Source organism: Entelurus aequoreus, linkage group LG07, assembly GCF_033978785.1.
Source record: "Entelurus aequoreus isolate RoL-2023_Sb linkage group LG07, RoL_Eaeq_v1.1, whole genome shotgun sequence".
In the NCBI taxonomy this organism is placed as follows: domain Eukaryota; kingdom Metazoa; phylum Chordata; class Actinopteri; order Syngnathiformes; family Syngnathidae; genus Entelurus; species Entelurus aequoreus.
This window is the reverse complement of record NC_084737.1, coordinates 70,731,863-70,748,990: the sequence shown is the minus strand read 5'-3', so window position 1 is coordinate 70,748,990 and position 17,128 is coordinate 70,731,863. Positions and strand designations below refer to the sequence as shown.

The window sequence follows — 17,128 nt, the reverse complement described above, 5'->3', positions numbered from 1 at the left end:
CATAAATAAAAGTCCGCTTACAGCGGAGCCAATGGGAGGTCCTCTATTCTGCCCATAAAACCCAATTAAAGAACATCCAAAAACCGCCCAAAATACTCCCATTTACATTTTGTGACTTGAATATTAACCAAGTTTTAGTGATATTGTTATTATAAGCACTAACGCAAATAAACAATTTGAAGCTGCACGAGCTTAGGTGCCAATGTTGACATGAACTACTGATGAGCTGCTTCCTTGTTTCCTTGCTCGTTAAAACATTATTGTAGATCACAAATCATGCCTCTCACCTGGAAAGTACAAGGATAAGGAAGTATTCAGACAAGTTGGTACTCTTTGACAGCCACTTTAGACGCGGAAAGACTAGAACGACACAAAAAGACGCTTGGTCCAACCGCCACATTCCTCCCCCCTCTTTTTCTTAGCAAAGATTATGAGTCATTCTTTATCTAAATGGGAATATATGAACATCCTAGCAGTGGGAATCCTAATGACAGCAGAACTTGCACAGTAAGTGATTTTTATTATGTTTGTTGGCTCTCATAAAGTCTGCAGTGAGTAGTTATCAGTGATGTTGTATAAAAAAAAAAAAAAAAAGAACGTCGTCATGTGTTTTAAAATGAATGCGCCACATATGCTTAAAATAATAAAATTATTGTGAATGATAGCCAAAATTCCAAAAAAGTGCAGTTCCCCTTTAACATCTAACATCACAACATCTATTTTTCTAATTATCCATTGAATTCCAATGTCTTTGGGCATCAAAAATAATGGGAACCAGGTTTTGCATTCTGATTCTTCTGCTAAACTTTTAAAATGTCGATTCCTATTTTCGATGCTCAGTCTGCCGACTAGAAGAATTAGATGCCACAAAGGTGGTCAAACCGATAACTGTCCATCTCCATACACCATGTAAAGCCGCTTCTCAATTTCACTATCCTCCAAATAAACTACATTTCTTTCAGGTATTATTATCACTGAAGGAGTATTTGCCAAAAAATCGAAACATTTCAAAGTGAGATTGAAGTTTCTGCATTTAATTAAAAATAAACATAACTTTAATACAGTTTTAAGACCTTTCATTGTTGTATTTAACACTTTGTATGATATTTTGATGACATCTAAGACATTTTAAGGTGTTAAACTCAAATGATTGGTTTTAAAAGGGTCATATTACGATTTTTTTCTGCATTTAAAACTTCCTAGGGGTTTACATAACATGTAATGGTGGTTCTTTAGTCCATTTAAAACTTCCTAGTGGTCTATATAACATGTAATGGTGGTTCTTTAGTCAAAATCCGGCATGGATTATGTTTAACAGACAATCTTCAAGCAGTTTTCTGACCGTCTTTTTTTAAAGATGCAAAGGTTGGTGTGCGCTCTTTTTTACGTGCCTCAACTTCGACTGCATCTTCGCCCCGCCAGCCATGTTGTAGATTTTAGCGCTTCCCATATGGAGTCTACTAACAGATGTAAGTTTGAACTATGTGCTACTTTGTAATAGAAATGGCAACAGCAGAGGATGCATGTGCATGTACGAGCCAGTCTGCCCCACAACAAGAGCTGGAAAAAAAGGCGCTTATTGAATACAGCGTAAGACTACAATGGCGGACTCGTGCTAATCTGTTTGTTGTTAACCTCGCCCATATATGGAGATATCTGCTAACGTCACACTTGGGGAAAAACGTCACAAATTGGGCAAATTTCAAATAGCTCGTTTGGAGGACACAGAAAGGAAGACAATATTGTTTTATAAATATCTCCGCCATTCCTCCATGGTTTTAATTCAAAATTTTCAGGATTTATGCAGATCCCAACTACACACAAACAGGTACGAATAGGTTAGATAAGTTAAGATAATAGGTACCCTTTAAGACAGTTTGAGACCCAACGAATACCCTGTATATAATAAAGCATTAAAACTACTAATTGTTTTTTATTACACTTGTGCTTCTGTAATAATCCTCACACTTTGCTATTTGGCCATCAGTAGTAATCTTTTCAAAACTAAACTAAAAACTAGAAGTTGGACATGTGGAGTTAATCCTTTCGGTGCTCACCGAGCTAACATTTTGTGCAACCTCGCAGTCATATTTCTTAGAAGGCCAGGGGTCATATTAAAGCAAGCATAGAAAGTGAGACAAATCGAGCCACTACATGATAACAGAGAAGATTAAAACTGGTACAGAAAAACAAAAAAAAATGTGCTTCATTTTCTGAAAAGTTTCAGGACAATGCCAAATGGTAACTATTTTGTTATCCAATGACAGTAGCCACTTTTCACCCTCTCTATGTCATGCACTCATGTGTACACAAGGTTTGCCATCATTCCATCCGTTGGGTCATATCATGTGCTGTAACATCTGTCTGCATAGAGACCACAATTCCACTAAACTGTCATTGAAAAGGCTTTTTTTCGTGGGCTGTTTGTTGACACTGACCCAAACAGCACTCCCGTGCGTGCCTATGTTTTTTTTTTCACAGTCAGACGTGTGATGTTTAACACAATAGAGTCTGCATCCAGTGTGTCGCTGTCACAGTCAACCAGCCCTCTTGTTAGGCCAGGCATCAATTTTAATCTGTGAACACATTCACTGAACTGTACTGAGGCCCCACAGTCTTGTATGATGTCATCAAAGGGTTGTTTCTGGAGGTTACGCGCTTGCGAACTAACAAAAACAAACATTGATCTGCTGTCAGGATATGTTTCATTACAAAAAAGAGGGTTTGTTGTGTCCAGCACACAGAGGATCTGGCAGCACAACTGGATAGTCAATGGAGAAGAGCAGCATGTAGATAATCATATCATCAGCCGTAGCCGTCTCCAAACAGCTTAATACTACCAGCCTTGTAACTGAGTGCCTCTTCCTCGTACTTAACTCTGCCAACTGGCAGACAGAGTTGAGCGGCGGCAATGACTGGAGAGTGTTCACAGAGTCCTTCCGCCAGAAAAAGGTCACATTTTCCAGCAGCAGGCCATGGGCTCCACAATACATCACCAGCCATTTTTAGAGGTTTGTGACTCTTACACGTGGCAAGTAGAGACACCAAACCAGATGTTGGTTACTGGCTGTGCTTCCATGGAGACTTAAAGGAGTAGGCACTCTCCACAATAGGCTCAAATCAGACTACAAACAAATGAGTTTACCCAATGTCAATGTTTTTATATCTTCTTCTCCCCCTACAGGCCTGCAAGTAGATCAAGAAACGGTGACATCATATCCACAGGTGGTGGTGGTGCGAGTGCCCACGCCATGGGTGCAGTCAGACAGTGACATCACCGTGTTGCGGCACCTGGAAAAGATGGGATGTCGGCTCATTAACCGTCCTCAGGCTATACTTAACTGTGTCAACAAGTTCTGGACCTTTCAGGAGCTAGCTGGACATGGCGTGCCTCTGCCCGACACCTTTTCCTATGGTAAGCCTTGAAATGTATTTTTTTATCGTTTGCTACATTCACATGCAGACAAAAGGATTGCTAGACTGATTTCAATTGTATTTGTGCATTAATTCAGATATAATGTAAATGCCTGTTTAAGAATGTAGACTATGAGAAAACAAAAACAAGACAATTAAAAAGAAGCAGAAGCTGTAATAACTCAATATTATACAATAAAACATACTTGTTTATGACTGGCAAAATTAAACATTGGTTGGTAGAAAATGATCAGACAGCTGTATTTTAACACCAAAAAAGTCATTGCATTCAAAGTCTACTATATAATACTTGCAAATGAGACTCAGAAGTGTAAGAAAAACAAGATATAACAACTGGACAGCACAGGTATTATCAGCTCACTGATGTTAAATACAATTTTTGATTTTATTATTGAACAAATTAACATTTATGAACACACATAATAGTACAGAAAATTGGTACTATTTAGTACCAGTATCGATTCCCGAGTACGGTAATTAGTACCGTCTCGGTTCAAATGTGAAAAGAACACATCCCAACTTGAGTGACATGTGAGCTCAGAGCCAGTATGATCCGTATTTAAAAGGTACTTTGGGATTGCTATGATATGCTGTGATATATTAAACATAATTATAGTCAATGCTCAGAAGTTAGACTAAAATTCTGAGTGAACTGCAATTTGTAAGCTCGCTTCGTTCATTTGTGTCACGCTCCGCCCTGAGATCGGTAGGTTGTGAGTTCAAACCCCGGCCGGGTCATACCAAAGACTATAAAAATGGGACCCATTACCTCCCTGCTTGGCACTCAGCATCAAGGGTTGGAATTGGGGGTTAAATCACCAAAAATGATTCCCGGGCGCGGCTACGCTGCTGCCCACTGCTCCCCTCACCTCCCAGGGGGTGATCAAGGGGATGGGTCAAATGCAGAGGACAAATTTCACCACACCTAGTGTGTGTGTGACAATCATTGGTACTTTAACTTTAACTTTAACTTAAGCAGCAGCATCGCTAATCGATACACACTCAAAACATGGTTCTTTCAGAATCAGCAAAATTGGGCTTCTCAGTCAAAACACTCCTAGATTCCCACATGGCATTGACTTTTTTCCTGCAAGGAGATAAATAGTAATAAAACACTATAATGTGTCATTGCCTCATCGTACTGAACAAGCGCCCAGTCACTCTGATGTAATTTCTTCAGAGGCATATGTGCATTGTATCTGGGGATTGCTAAAACGCTACGCTGTAGTAATAATGTCAGCTACGGCTAGTTGAGCGACATCCAAAAAGGTTCTTGCGCTTCGTCTGTTGGTGTATGTCTTTCTAAGGGGATTAGTATATTGAAAACATTTTTATTCTGAGATTCAGCTTTTGGAAATGCACATTCATTGTATATGTGGTATTACCACCGTGCAGTGGTTTTAAATTGCATTAATTTATTTGGCAAAACAAGCGTTGACAGCATATGGCACACACTTCACTTGTAATCCCTGTTGCAGCGAATTTGTGAGCACGCAGTCACAGTTGGTGGGGGGGTGCAAGGGGGGTTGTTTGGCCTACATTCCATTCGCCTCCCTTCACAGTAGTCCAGGCGATCCATGCAGAGTGGATACAGAGCTTATGTAACAGCCTCGCTGCCTGACCCCGTGCCCCCTCATGACTTTTCAAAATAAAATATGCTGTCCCTCGCCCCACCCTTTCCAACATGCTTGTTCGTTCCCCTCCCCTCATTCTCCCACTCTCTCACTTTGTCACTGACAACTGAAAAAATGTAAATCAGTGTGTCTGGAAAAAGCCATGTGACACATCGGATCACATCTGTTCCTGCCAGTTATAAACCGTCGGCCATGTGAAAACAGAGAGAATGGAACATCTGCAGACATTACAACGTGTAATATTATTCTTATTTGTTGTGGATATTCTTAACACATCTATACATCATTGTACTGGCTTCAGAAACTGCTCATTTGTAACTGCTGTACGATAAACAGCAGGACCACATTGCTGTTTTGAGTCACTTTTGTTGCCATAGCGACAGTCAGGATTCCTTCCCTCCTCCTCCTCTCTGCCAGCACAGTCAGTAGCAATTTGTGAACAGCGCTATCAAAGTGTGGATGCTCCCTTTTAACACGGTGCCTTACCGCGTGGTTTTGTGTTTGTGTTCCTCAGGGGGGCATGACAACTTCCGAAAGATGATTGACGAGGCCGAGCCGCTGGGCTATCCGGTGGTGGTGAAGAATGCACGTGGCCACAGAGGTAAGATATATGATCAGTGTAACCTGCTTGAGTCACTTTAGCGGCCGGCAAATGTGTGTGTGCAACGCAGGGCACATTTACAAACCCGTTTCCAAATGAGTTGAGAAATTGTGTTAGATGTAAATATAAACGGAATACAATGATTTGCACATCATTTTCAACCCATATTCAGTTGAATATGCTACAAAGACAACATATTTGATGTTCAAACTGATAAAAACAATTTTTTTTGCAAATAATCATTAACTTTAGAATTTGATGCCAGCAACACGTGACAAAGAAGTTGGGAAAAGGTGGCAATAAATACTGATAAAGTTGAGGAACGCTCATCAAACACTTATTTGGAACATCCCACAGGTGAACAGGCAAATTGGGAACAGGTGGGTGCCATGATTGGGTATAAAAGTAGATTCCATGAAATGTTCAGTCATTCACAAACAAGGATGGGGCGAGGGTCACCACTTTGTCAACAAATGCGTGAGCAAAGTGTTGAACAGTTTAAGAAAAAACTTTCTCAACCAGCTATTGCAAGGAATTTAGGGATTTCACCATCTACGGTCCGTAATATCATCAAAGGGTTCAGAGAATCTGGAGAAATTACTGCACGTAAGCAGCTAAGCCCGTGACCTTCGTTCCTTTAGGCTGTACTGCATCGACAAGCGACATCAGTGTGTAAAGGATATCACCACATGGGCTCAGGAACACTTCAGAAACCCACTGTCAGTAACTACAGTTGGTCGCTACATCTGTAAGTGCAAGTTAAAACTCTCCTATGCAAGGCGAAAACCGTTTATCAACAACACCCAGAAACGCCGTCGGCTTCGCTGGGCCTGAGCTCATCTAAGATGGACTGATACAAAGTGGAAAAGTGTTCTGTGATCTGACAAGTCAACATCTCAAATTGTTTTTGGAAACTGTGGACGTCATGTCCTCCGGACCAAAGAGGAAAAGAACCATCTGGATTGTTATAGGCGCAAAGTTGAAAAGCCAGTATCTGTGATGGTATGGGGGTGTATTAGTGCCCAAGACATGGGTAACTTACACATCTGTGAAGGCGCCATTAATGCTGAAAGGTACATACAGGTTTTGGAGCAACATATGTTGCCATCCAAGCAACGTTACCATGGACGCACGCCCCTGCTTATTTCAACAAGACAATGCCAAGCCACGTGTTACATCAACGTGGCTTCATAGTAAAAGAGTGCGGGTACTAGACTGGCCTGCCTGTAGTCCAGACCTGTCTCCCATTGAAAATGTGTGGCGCATTTTGAAGCCTAAAATACCACAATGGAGACCCCCGGACTGTTGAACAACTTAAGCTGTACATCAAGCAAGAATGGGAAAGAATTCCACCTGAGAAGCTTAAAAAATGTGTCTCCTCAGTTCCCAAACGTTTACTGAGTGTTGTTAAAAGGAAAGGCCATGTAACACAGTGGTGAACATGCCCTTTCCCAACTACTTTGGCACGTGTTGCAATCATGATATTCTAAGTTAATTATTATTTGCAAAAAAAAATATAAAGTTTATGAGTTTGAACATCAAATATCTTGTCTTTGTAGTGCATTCAGTTGAATATGGGTTGAAAAGGATTTGCAAATCATTGTTTTCCGTTTATATTTACATCTAACACAATTTCCCAACTCATATGGAAACGGGGTTTGTAGATTAATCCAATGGAAATTCAATGTTCAAGAGTGTTCTAGACAGCACACTAGTGTGCCTCTTTATTGCTGCTGGGTTAACCATTATTGGTCATGGTTAACACATTTGTTCTTAATTCACTTAAAGGTTATGAGTGGGGGGGAAAGTTCAAGACTTGTTGCATAGTTTTTGCGTTTGTTCAGAACAGTCGCAGTGTCCGCTGACCCATTTGCCCTTTCTCATTCATAGTTATCGACACTTGACTGGCTCTGCCATTGTCTGAAGGAACAACAATGGGCACTGCCTGGACCAGGCTGCCATCGCTGCGTATTCTTGGGGAAAACAGCCGTTAGTCTGACCCCAACTTTTTCATTTCAATGGCATTTCCTCCGCTCTCAGTAGCCCTGCCTTAACTTCCATAACAATTTAAAGGCTGAGCAATAAGTACAAAGTTCAATTTGAAATTACTTCAAATGTTTAAGGCTCTCACACACTTGTCAGGTTTGATTTGGGTTACACAAACTTTGTAGTTTGTTTGATTGTGTTCAAGACCACTTAAGAGGTCTGCAGTTTAATCGTACTTTGAAAATATGTGAAATATCAAGTATAAATACCTCAATACAGTGGAACCTCGATTTACGAAGCCCTCATTGTACAAACTTTTAAATTTATGAACCAAAGACTGGATAATAATATGCTTTGTTGTACGATCTTTATCTCCATGTACAAACGTTTCAGTCACTCAGTGTGTGCCTGCAGCGCAGCTTTTTTGTGGGCGAGCTGATCGATCACCGTTGCTCATTAAAGCAGTGCTGCTGTTAGCTACTGTGCTAAGTGTGTGCTAGCTCAATATGAGTTTAAAGCAAGCAATTTACAAGCGATGTGTGGTTTGTAATATTCAGGAAGTATCCTCAGCATTGTTGACAGTAGCTCCCCCTCACCCTCTCTTCCTGCAAGAAGGTTTACTGACAAGGCAAAGTGGATTTTATTTCTTATTCCTAATTGTTGTAGTGGCTAGCAGCGTGGCTCAAATGGCGCAGCGGCGGTCCAGAAACAAGAGGGTTTCTGGTACGAATTCAGCTTCTGCAGTCCGAGTCACTGCCGTTGTGTCCTTGGGTAATTAAGACACTTCATCCACCTTGCTCCGTATCTCCTGCGTGTCGTAAGAGGCGACTAAAAAGGGTTGGCGGCAGGAAGGGCATCCGGCCATTAAAACTCTGCCAATCATACCGTATATAAAGAAGCAAATCACAGCAGTTGGCATTGGTGACCCCACATGGTGGTGGTGGTGGGAAAAGCCCGTGGAATAAAACATAAATAAATAAAAATTGTAGCGACCTGGCTGTGAAAGTTAAGGACTTTTGTGGTTTTAAACTGTGAGTGCACCACAAAGCTAGTAACAATGTGTCTGTGTGTATGGCAGTTGCATACAAAGAGGACAGTTGAACCAGGTGTTGTAGTTTTGACTTTTTTAGTAAATAAAAAGTTGATCCATCTCCCTTATGTTATGTTTGTTCGATATATCGTACTGTATATAGCACATTATATTGTTTTCCAAAGTGTACAGAACCTTTCTAAAATATGGACTTTTGTCAAGGCTGGAGCCCATTATTCATGTTTACATTGTTTCTTATGGAGAAATGTGCTTCAATATACACATTTTTCTATTCAAAAACCCCGTTAAAGAACTAATTAAGTCGTAAAATTGAGGTTCCACTGGATAAAATACCAAATTGATTTAAACCAGCACAGAGAAAACTCACATTATTGAGTTTTGTCATTCAGTCTAAGCAACAGCAGGTGATATTTCTTGTTTTTCGTTTGTCACCTTGAAGTGTGATATCATGCTTTTAAATGAAAGTTGTGTTATCCAAGTACTTCCTAGTTATCTCATTTTGGATTGTTACTTCGACACCAAGGGCCTGATTTACTTAAAGTTTGCAAGTATTAACACACATGCAAACTTGATAGCACACAAAGCTGATCTATTAAACGTGTGCAAAGTGGATTGTGTCTGTTAAGTGAGCAGTATAAGGCGTGCAATCAATTTTGCATCTCTTGTCTTCATAAATATGCTAAATATATGCGGAACATCAAAACACCCACAATACTGGAAGGAGAAGATGCAATTGTAATGGTTTAGCACACGCAATGTGATTTATCAACACTCACCACCGTTTTGTGAGCAATATTTTGTGTTTTATCAACCACTTGTCAGAAGGACGCACAAAATAACAGTTCCACACATGGCTGTGGGCTCAGTGCTCGTGCTGCACATACAGAGGATGGACAGACGGGAATCATCTGTACCACGTGTGTTTGTCAACGTTTTTGGAAGATCAGAAATTAAAAATATTAGTCATAGCATCTATTCAGCAATTTCCTTTTAAAATTGTATTGCTTGGGGGCTGATTAAATAGAATTAAATTGATGCGTTTTGATGTCTGCTGATGTTTTTTTATTTAGGAAATATATTACCATAATATATATTTTATATGATGCCATCAACAGCTTTGTGCACAGAATTAAGTGTCAGTGTGAATATATTTCTGTTGTTTTCAGAAAAAGTGTTTGTAGATGTGTGCTGCTGGCTTAACACATCGCACACAGGTAGAGGCATAATAATATTAATGAGCAGTAAATGAGAGTGTTTCCACGGTAAAAGCCCCGTAGGCACGCAAAATTCTCATTAAAATAAGGCGGTCTGCACCACTTTACAATTTCACACGTAGTCTTAGTAGATCACACGCAACATGCCCACTCATAGTACATGCTATTTTATATTTTACACAGGCTGTTTAGCGTGTGGTATTTGGATCTTGGAAAATCGGGCCCCAAGTGTACACACATCTTTCACTTGATTCGTCCCTGCTTGAGGACAGAGGGTCATAGGGCTTGACAAGAACAAGACAGAACTAAGTGGTGCTAATTAAAGCAGGCCTTTCTTGCCTCTGTGAGAAGCAGTTGTTTACCCTCTCAGAAACTCATTCAAACTCGAGTACGAGGAATTGGAACTGACAGGTCGACAGATTTAGTTACTTGTCAGCAAAACTTTGAGGAAGATATCAAACCTAAATTAAGGTTCCTCAAAAGTCTTAATGACCAAGAGGTCTGCTAAAGTATGTCATGTCACCTTGTCTTTTCTTTCCCACCAGGCAAAGCGGTGTTCTTGGCACGAGACAAACCCCACCTGACAGACCTGTGCCACTTGATCCGCCATGACACCCCCTACTTGTTTCAGGAGTATGTCAAGGAGTCACACGGCCGCGACGTGCGGGTGGTCCTAGTGGGTGGCCGGGTCATCGGCTCCATGCTACGCTGTTCCACTGATGGGCGCATGCAGAGCAACTGCTCCCTGGGTAGGCAATCTCCCAAAGGTTCCAATCCTCCAACTTTCAAAATCCTGCTATTTGGCCACCTGGTCACTTTCCAACAAGCATTGGTAATATAGCGCATTGCTGGGTTGTGCATAAAAGGCACTGGCGGATGTTTATATCCTAACTCATAACTCAATATCTGCTTAAAACTACTTGGAGAACTATGTTATTATCAAGGTTTATTATTATTTTTTCTGTTCAGTGACTACGTCATAATCTAATTGTTACCCACACTACTCTAATCATTTCCATGAACAGGCATACCGTCATTCCAATTCTGGTTATAATCATGATGAGGCATTTGTTCAATGATATGTTTATTTGAAAACAAGTCCAGATCAACTTGGCTGGCCATCGAGACTTTGAGTAACTCTCTTTTAGCTGAGGAGACTGGTTTCTCCTGCCAGAGTGTGAGGAGATTCAAGTCCAGTTGGTACTGTAATACACCGTGACATATTTGGGGCATTCGTCATCAGATTATTAGTATTTATGTAACACACTATGCTGACTCCAGGAGGATCTGGTATGAGATCAAATTCATTTTTATAGAGATGCACTTTTTTCAAGTTGATACCGAGACAGATAACTTATTTATAAGTATTATTTTTTTAATTTAACTCGTTTGTGCGCACCTTTCTTTGCAGCTGGCTTTTGCACAGCTTCTTAGTAGCAGCAGGCGTCTTCCTGGGTATTTGAAACACCATTTTAGCAACACTGGCATTTCATTTTGCTGATGAGATTTGAAGCTCTCTTTTTTTTTTGTTCTCCCCCACGCGGAATGTTGGCAGAACATTAGGTGTAAATAGCACGCAAAATGTCTTCCTCTGAAACAGTAAATAAGTCCCACATGATCGACACCATGTTGGTTGACAATAAGGTCAAGGGAAATTTACAACAGGCCGTTTATTGCATAAGCAGGAAAAAAGGAGCGCTTGATTTGCTCACCCTAACCCAGCTAAAGCACAATACCATTAATATCGCCTAATTTGATATTTTTTTCATTATTTTTTTTTAGGCAATGTTTTAAAGGGGAACTGCACTTTTTTGGAATTGCTTATCGTTCTCAATCATCACGAGAGACAACAATGCAAATGTGTTTCTTTTTTTTAAGATTTTAAAGGTGATAAAAAATGCTTGCAAGATGCAGCTGATTGGAGTCACCGTTGTAGCCTTCAAAGCCCTCGAAAACAATTTCAAAACCCTCCAACGTTTTATATACACACTGCAAGTATATATATAATGTAGCAACAGACACATTCATAACAATATGTAATATGTGCAATAGTTACCGTATTTTGGTCATTTGAAGCATTACAACTTAATTGGTGCATGTTTTAAGCAAACTTATTTCCTCAGCGCATTTATTTTCGTTTGCATTGCAGCGCACTTGGGACTTCCGGCAACAAATGTGTGTTCCTACTTCCGGAAATAAAGTGTGTTGTAATCATGGCGATTTGGTAATAGATGACAAAAACAACTATTTTTGGACAAATGAGAATTCACAACCTTATCTTTTTGAAACTATAGAAGGTTATTGAAGCCAGCACAAAGTGAGCCTGAAACGTTGGAGCAGAAGGAAGCAAAGAGAGTGAGGTCGGCATGACTTTACGGTGCAAATGTGTAGTATGGAGCCAAGCTATGCCAACATAAATGTTGTGCTTACCCAAAACCAACTGGAAACGTCCCCGGCCAGCTGGACCAAGCAGACAACTGTTCATCGAGTAAGTCACTATAATATAGATCATGGTACAACTACAGTACATACGCTGTCGAGCTAGCTTTGTACTGTCGCATTGTGTTGTGCATTACAAACTCAAAGGCCATTCAGCGGCTGACGCAAGAAGCGAGCTTACCTCTTGCTGTAGCTAGCTTACGGCTAATGCCTTAGCATGCCGTGCAAGGCAGTGTGTTACTACGCTAAATAAACAGTTCCTCAGTGTTCGCTCTTATAATAACAATGTCGCTACAGCTTGGTTAGTATACAACTTACGGAACATAAATTAGGTATTGTTGGCGGTTTTTGGATGCATTTGTTGCAAGTGATTTCCGCTCGAATGCAGCTGAGATAGGCTCCAGCACCCCCCGCAACCCCAAAAGGGACAAGCGGTAAAAAATGGATGGATGGATGGATTTAGAGGCAGAATGGATTGATCCCATTAGCTGCATTGTCAGCCACCTACAACAAATTATAATGCAACAAAACTGTTGTCTTCTTGCCTTTCATAAGGATTGTGAATGCTGCAGTTCCCCTTTAGGTAACATTTACTGTTCTTGTCTGCCATATAATTTAAACACAAGCTACTTAATGTGAAATATAACTCAAGATCTGTTTATGATTGTAACAGATGCCAGAAAGTGATGCTGTGCAGTAGTGCAGGACTTTTAGCTAATTTTCTAGCACTGCTGCATTTATAAACTGCTTAACTGAGCCCCAAACTGAATTAATTAGCCAGACTCAAAAACTGTTACACTGTTGTCCTAACCCAGGTGTGCGTGAGGTTTTTAGGTGGGTGAGTGTAACGGATGCCAGATAGAGGCAGCACAACGAGCTGACGGATTAGGGCTTTTAGCTCATTACCAAGTATTGCTGCACTTAACTTTCATTTAGTGGGAATTTGTGGTTGCTGGTTTGAGCCCAAGGCTGCTCTTAGTGGATGGCCACTGTTACACTCAGCCTCTAAGTGTGGGCTACAGTCGTGTGAAAAAAATTGGACACCCCATGTTTGGGTCAGAGCGAAATGTCTGCAGACATCAAAGTTTCCATAAAAACATGACGTTTCCCACAATCCCTACACTGACGACGAGTAAGTAGAGTTGCTCTGTGCTGACTTTGCAAAGCAATAAATACAATTTTTTAAAAAATGGTATGTACAGCCATTGAATGCAACAGGAGAGAAGGAAGGGGAGTATTGTTGTGAAGTTGTACTTGCTACCGGCAAAATGTTGTAGCCAATTATCGATTCGGCACATGCATTTTCTCAGAGGTGAGTCGTGGAAAACATTTCATACATTGGTCTGATTTTGATATGCTGTGGTAGCAATATGCAGATTGGTGTCACACTTCAGTGTTTCCCACACATTCATTTATTTGTGGCGGCCCGCCACGAAAGAATTACGTCCGCCACAAATAAAAATACAATTTTTTTTATTTATTTATTTTTTTTGTCCTGTCCAGCTTCTCATGCAAATCATATAGTTGATGTAGATGCCCATATAGGCTGTTCAGATTTACTTTACAAAAGAGAAGTGTAGATACTTCTCTTGTTGCCTTATTTGTATTTGACCACTACTGTTTTCTGTTTATTTGTTACTGACTGTGGCAGGACACCTCTGCCTCTGTTTCACTTTATGTTGCTGGTAAATAATATGGTTGTAGTAGTAGGCTAAAGTTAAATGATTTAGTATGCACTAATTAAAGGGGCAGAGCTTTAAGAGACATTTTAGCTTTTATATTTTATAAGATATATTTTTTGTAAGAACCACAATTAATAAATATATTTCAGTGAATAAGTTATTGTTCAAATCTGTATATAAATATGTACATAAAGTGTTGTAATTATATTGTAAAATGGATGGATGGATGGATGGACGTTTAAAACAAAACTGTTATTATTAATTAGTAAGTATACATTTTTTTAGCCTTTTTAGAGAAAATCATATCATTGTAGTAAATTATGCAAATTACTCGATGATGTCATGGTGACCACGCCCATAGCCACGCCCCCACCGCCACAGGTATCTTGGCAGTTTATGGGAAACACCGCACTTAATGCGGGTTGATGTGGAAAAATACATGCTGAGCAGGGTTTTAATGTTTGACACAAGTGTGTGGAGAAAAGTCAACGTAAAATGTGATCTTTGTGCATACAGGCTTTGAGTACATGCAGACCTCTGGGCTCTCTGTTCCACGTATGTTCCACCCGAGCATGTTTGGGCCTTTATGGTCAATGAGTTGCTAAATCTCACTCGAATCCTCCAAAGATGATTTGCCTAATGGCGGACATTTGTTTTCAATTTATCGTGCTCATATTATAAAGACATGTGCTCCTCAAGGCATGTACCAAACTACAAAAGCATTAAGAGAACACAGAACTCTGCAAGACCCTAAATCCCAATAGTAATTGCCCATAACTTTTTGAGCAAGCCTATTGTCAGTCATCTACTATCTTCATGTTTGTGGGTGGAGGCGGGACCACAAGCATAAACGCACCTGCAGAATTTGAGGCCCATAATGTAAACGTAAGATAATGTAACAGAAATGATCCGGGTCACTATCAAAATGTAATGACTTGCTCCTTATCCCATTTCGGACATTTCCTGAAAGTTTTTTCCAAATTTTAACTATCTATAGCGGACTGAAAGAAACAAAGAACCCTCTTGTCAGCCTCAGCTATCTTTGTCTCCGCTGGCCCGCTAGCAAAATCTAATCAATTATTCCTTTTCATTACTGGGGTTTTCTGAGAGTTTGATGAAAATCAGCCAATACCTTTTTGAGATACACTACCGTTCAAAAGTTTGGGATCACCCAAACAGTTTTGTGGAATAACCTTCATTTCTAAGAACAAGAATAGACTGTCGAGTTTCAGATGAAAGTTCTCTTTTTCTGGCTATTTTGAGCGTTTAATTGACCCCACAAATGTGATGCTCCAGAAACTCAATCTGCTCAAAGGAAGGTCAGTTTTGTAGCTTCTGTAACGAGCTAAACTGTTTTCAGATGTGTGAACATGATTGCACAAGGGTTTTCTAATCATCAATTAGCCTTCTGAGCCAATGAGCAAACACATTGTACCATTAGAACACTGGAGTGATAGTTGCTGGAAATGGGCCTCTATACACCTATGTAGATATTGCACCAAAAACCAGACATTTGCAGCTAGAATAGTCATTTACCACATTAGCAATGTATAGAGTGTACTTCTTTAAAGTTAAGACTAGTTTAAAGTTATCTTCATTGAAAAATAAGGACATTTTAATGTGACCCCAAACTTTTGAACGGTAGTGTATGTTGCAAACTAACAAACAGGAAAATTCCAGCGATCACACGACCTTCTGGCAAAGGTAATTATGTTGTGATTCAGCTTAACACCGAAATTTACTGTAGGTGTTTGTAGAGAACATTGATCTGTGGCTTAATCTGACTTACAGGCATGTGAAATGTCCACGGAAATCCGCATTTTTAAACATTCATTATCGCGTCAAAATATCAATCAATCAATCAATGTTTATTTATATAGCCTTAAATCACAAGTGTCTCAAAGGGCTGCACAAGCCACAACGACATCCTCGGTACAGAGCCCACAAAATATCACTTCCGCATTTTTTAATGAAAAAAATATAATCTCAACAAAATTTGTTGAACACTCGCTCCTCAGCTGCAGGTACTCGCTGTTCCTCTTCTTTAAACGCTGCACTGAGTTGCAGTACGGGGAGACGATCAGGAGCACCGAAACTAGCTTGTTAGCGAACCATCGAGTGCTATCTTACTTGTTGCCGCCTCTGTTTGCTCTCCGAGCCACAACGTTGACGGCTGTCCACTTTTGCTACTAATAATATTTGGATAATTACAATCCAAACACTGTTAGTTCCGAACCAGTTGTAGTTCTAGAGTATTTATTAGTACAAGGTATATTTTTGACGTGACAGATTGTAAACAGAAGTCACAACACCGGAAGTATACCTTAGGGGGTGTGGCTACAGGATGAGTTCTTTGGATACATGTCATAGAATTTTACATTACATTTTCAATGATGGCTAGATACCTGAAGGAATTGCGTGTGAAAGCTCCAATGCTGAAGTTTAACTGAAATCCTGGAATTTTTTTAGAATTGTTGAAGTAGAGCCCACAATTCCCAAACAGGCCTAATATTTTGAAGTTGGAACATTTGAATCAGATGAAAAATGTGGGAGTTGTGGAACTTTGAAGAATGTCCCATTGATTTCAATGGGAATTTCCCCCAAAATCTGGGAATTTCGGGGAAAGCGGCAATTTTTTTGAAAATGGTAAAAAAAAACTTGAATGGTCTGGATGAGTTGAGATGGTTGGTGTTGAAATTTTTCAAATCGGTCGAGAAATGTTGAAGTAGTAACATGTTGAATTGAGAAAGGGTATTACGGAATTCTTGAAATTTTGGGAAAAACGGTTGAAATGCGTTGAAAAATGTGGAAGGAGTTATCGCCAGAAAAAAGGGTGGAAATAGTGCTTTGAAAAACCAGGAATTCTGGAAAATCCTGAAAAAATGTTTAACTTGGAAAAAAGGTACTTTAAATTTCCAAAATGGTGGAATGTGTTGAGGTGGAATGATTTGAAACGGTTGAAAAATGTAGAAATGGTGGAAGTTTGAAAAATGGCCAATTCATTTTGAATGGGAAAAATGTCCCCGGAGTTCTGGGAAATCTGGGAATTTTGGGAATTTGTCAAGGGAAAGCCCGCAATTCCCGAA

General features: G+C 40.0%; 1 protein-coding gene across 2 annotated transcripts in view; it reads left to right on the top strand.

Annotated features, from left to right (window-relative positions):
• The window catches only part of rimkla (ribosomal modification protein rimK-like family member A), a 72,858-nt gene that overhangs the window by 12,351 nt on the left and 43,379 nt on the right, over window positions 1-17,128 (top strand). For both annotated transcript variants that reach the window (XM_062054416.1, XM_062054415.1), the window contains exons 2-4: window positions 3,185-3,415; window positions 5,584-5,670; window positions 10,467-10,670. In XM_062054416.1, the coding sequence (XP_061910400.1) occupies window positions 3,185-3,415; window positions 5,584-5,670; window positions 10,467-10,670 (522 nt within the window). The remainder of the gene's footprint in view (window positions 1-3,184; window positions 3,416-5,583; window positions 5,671-10,466; window positions 10,671-17,128) is intronic.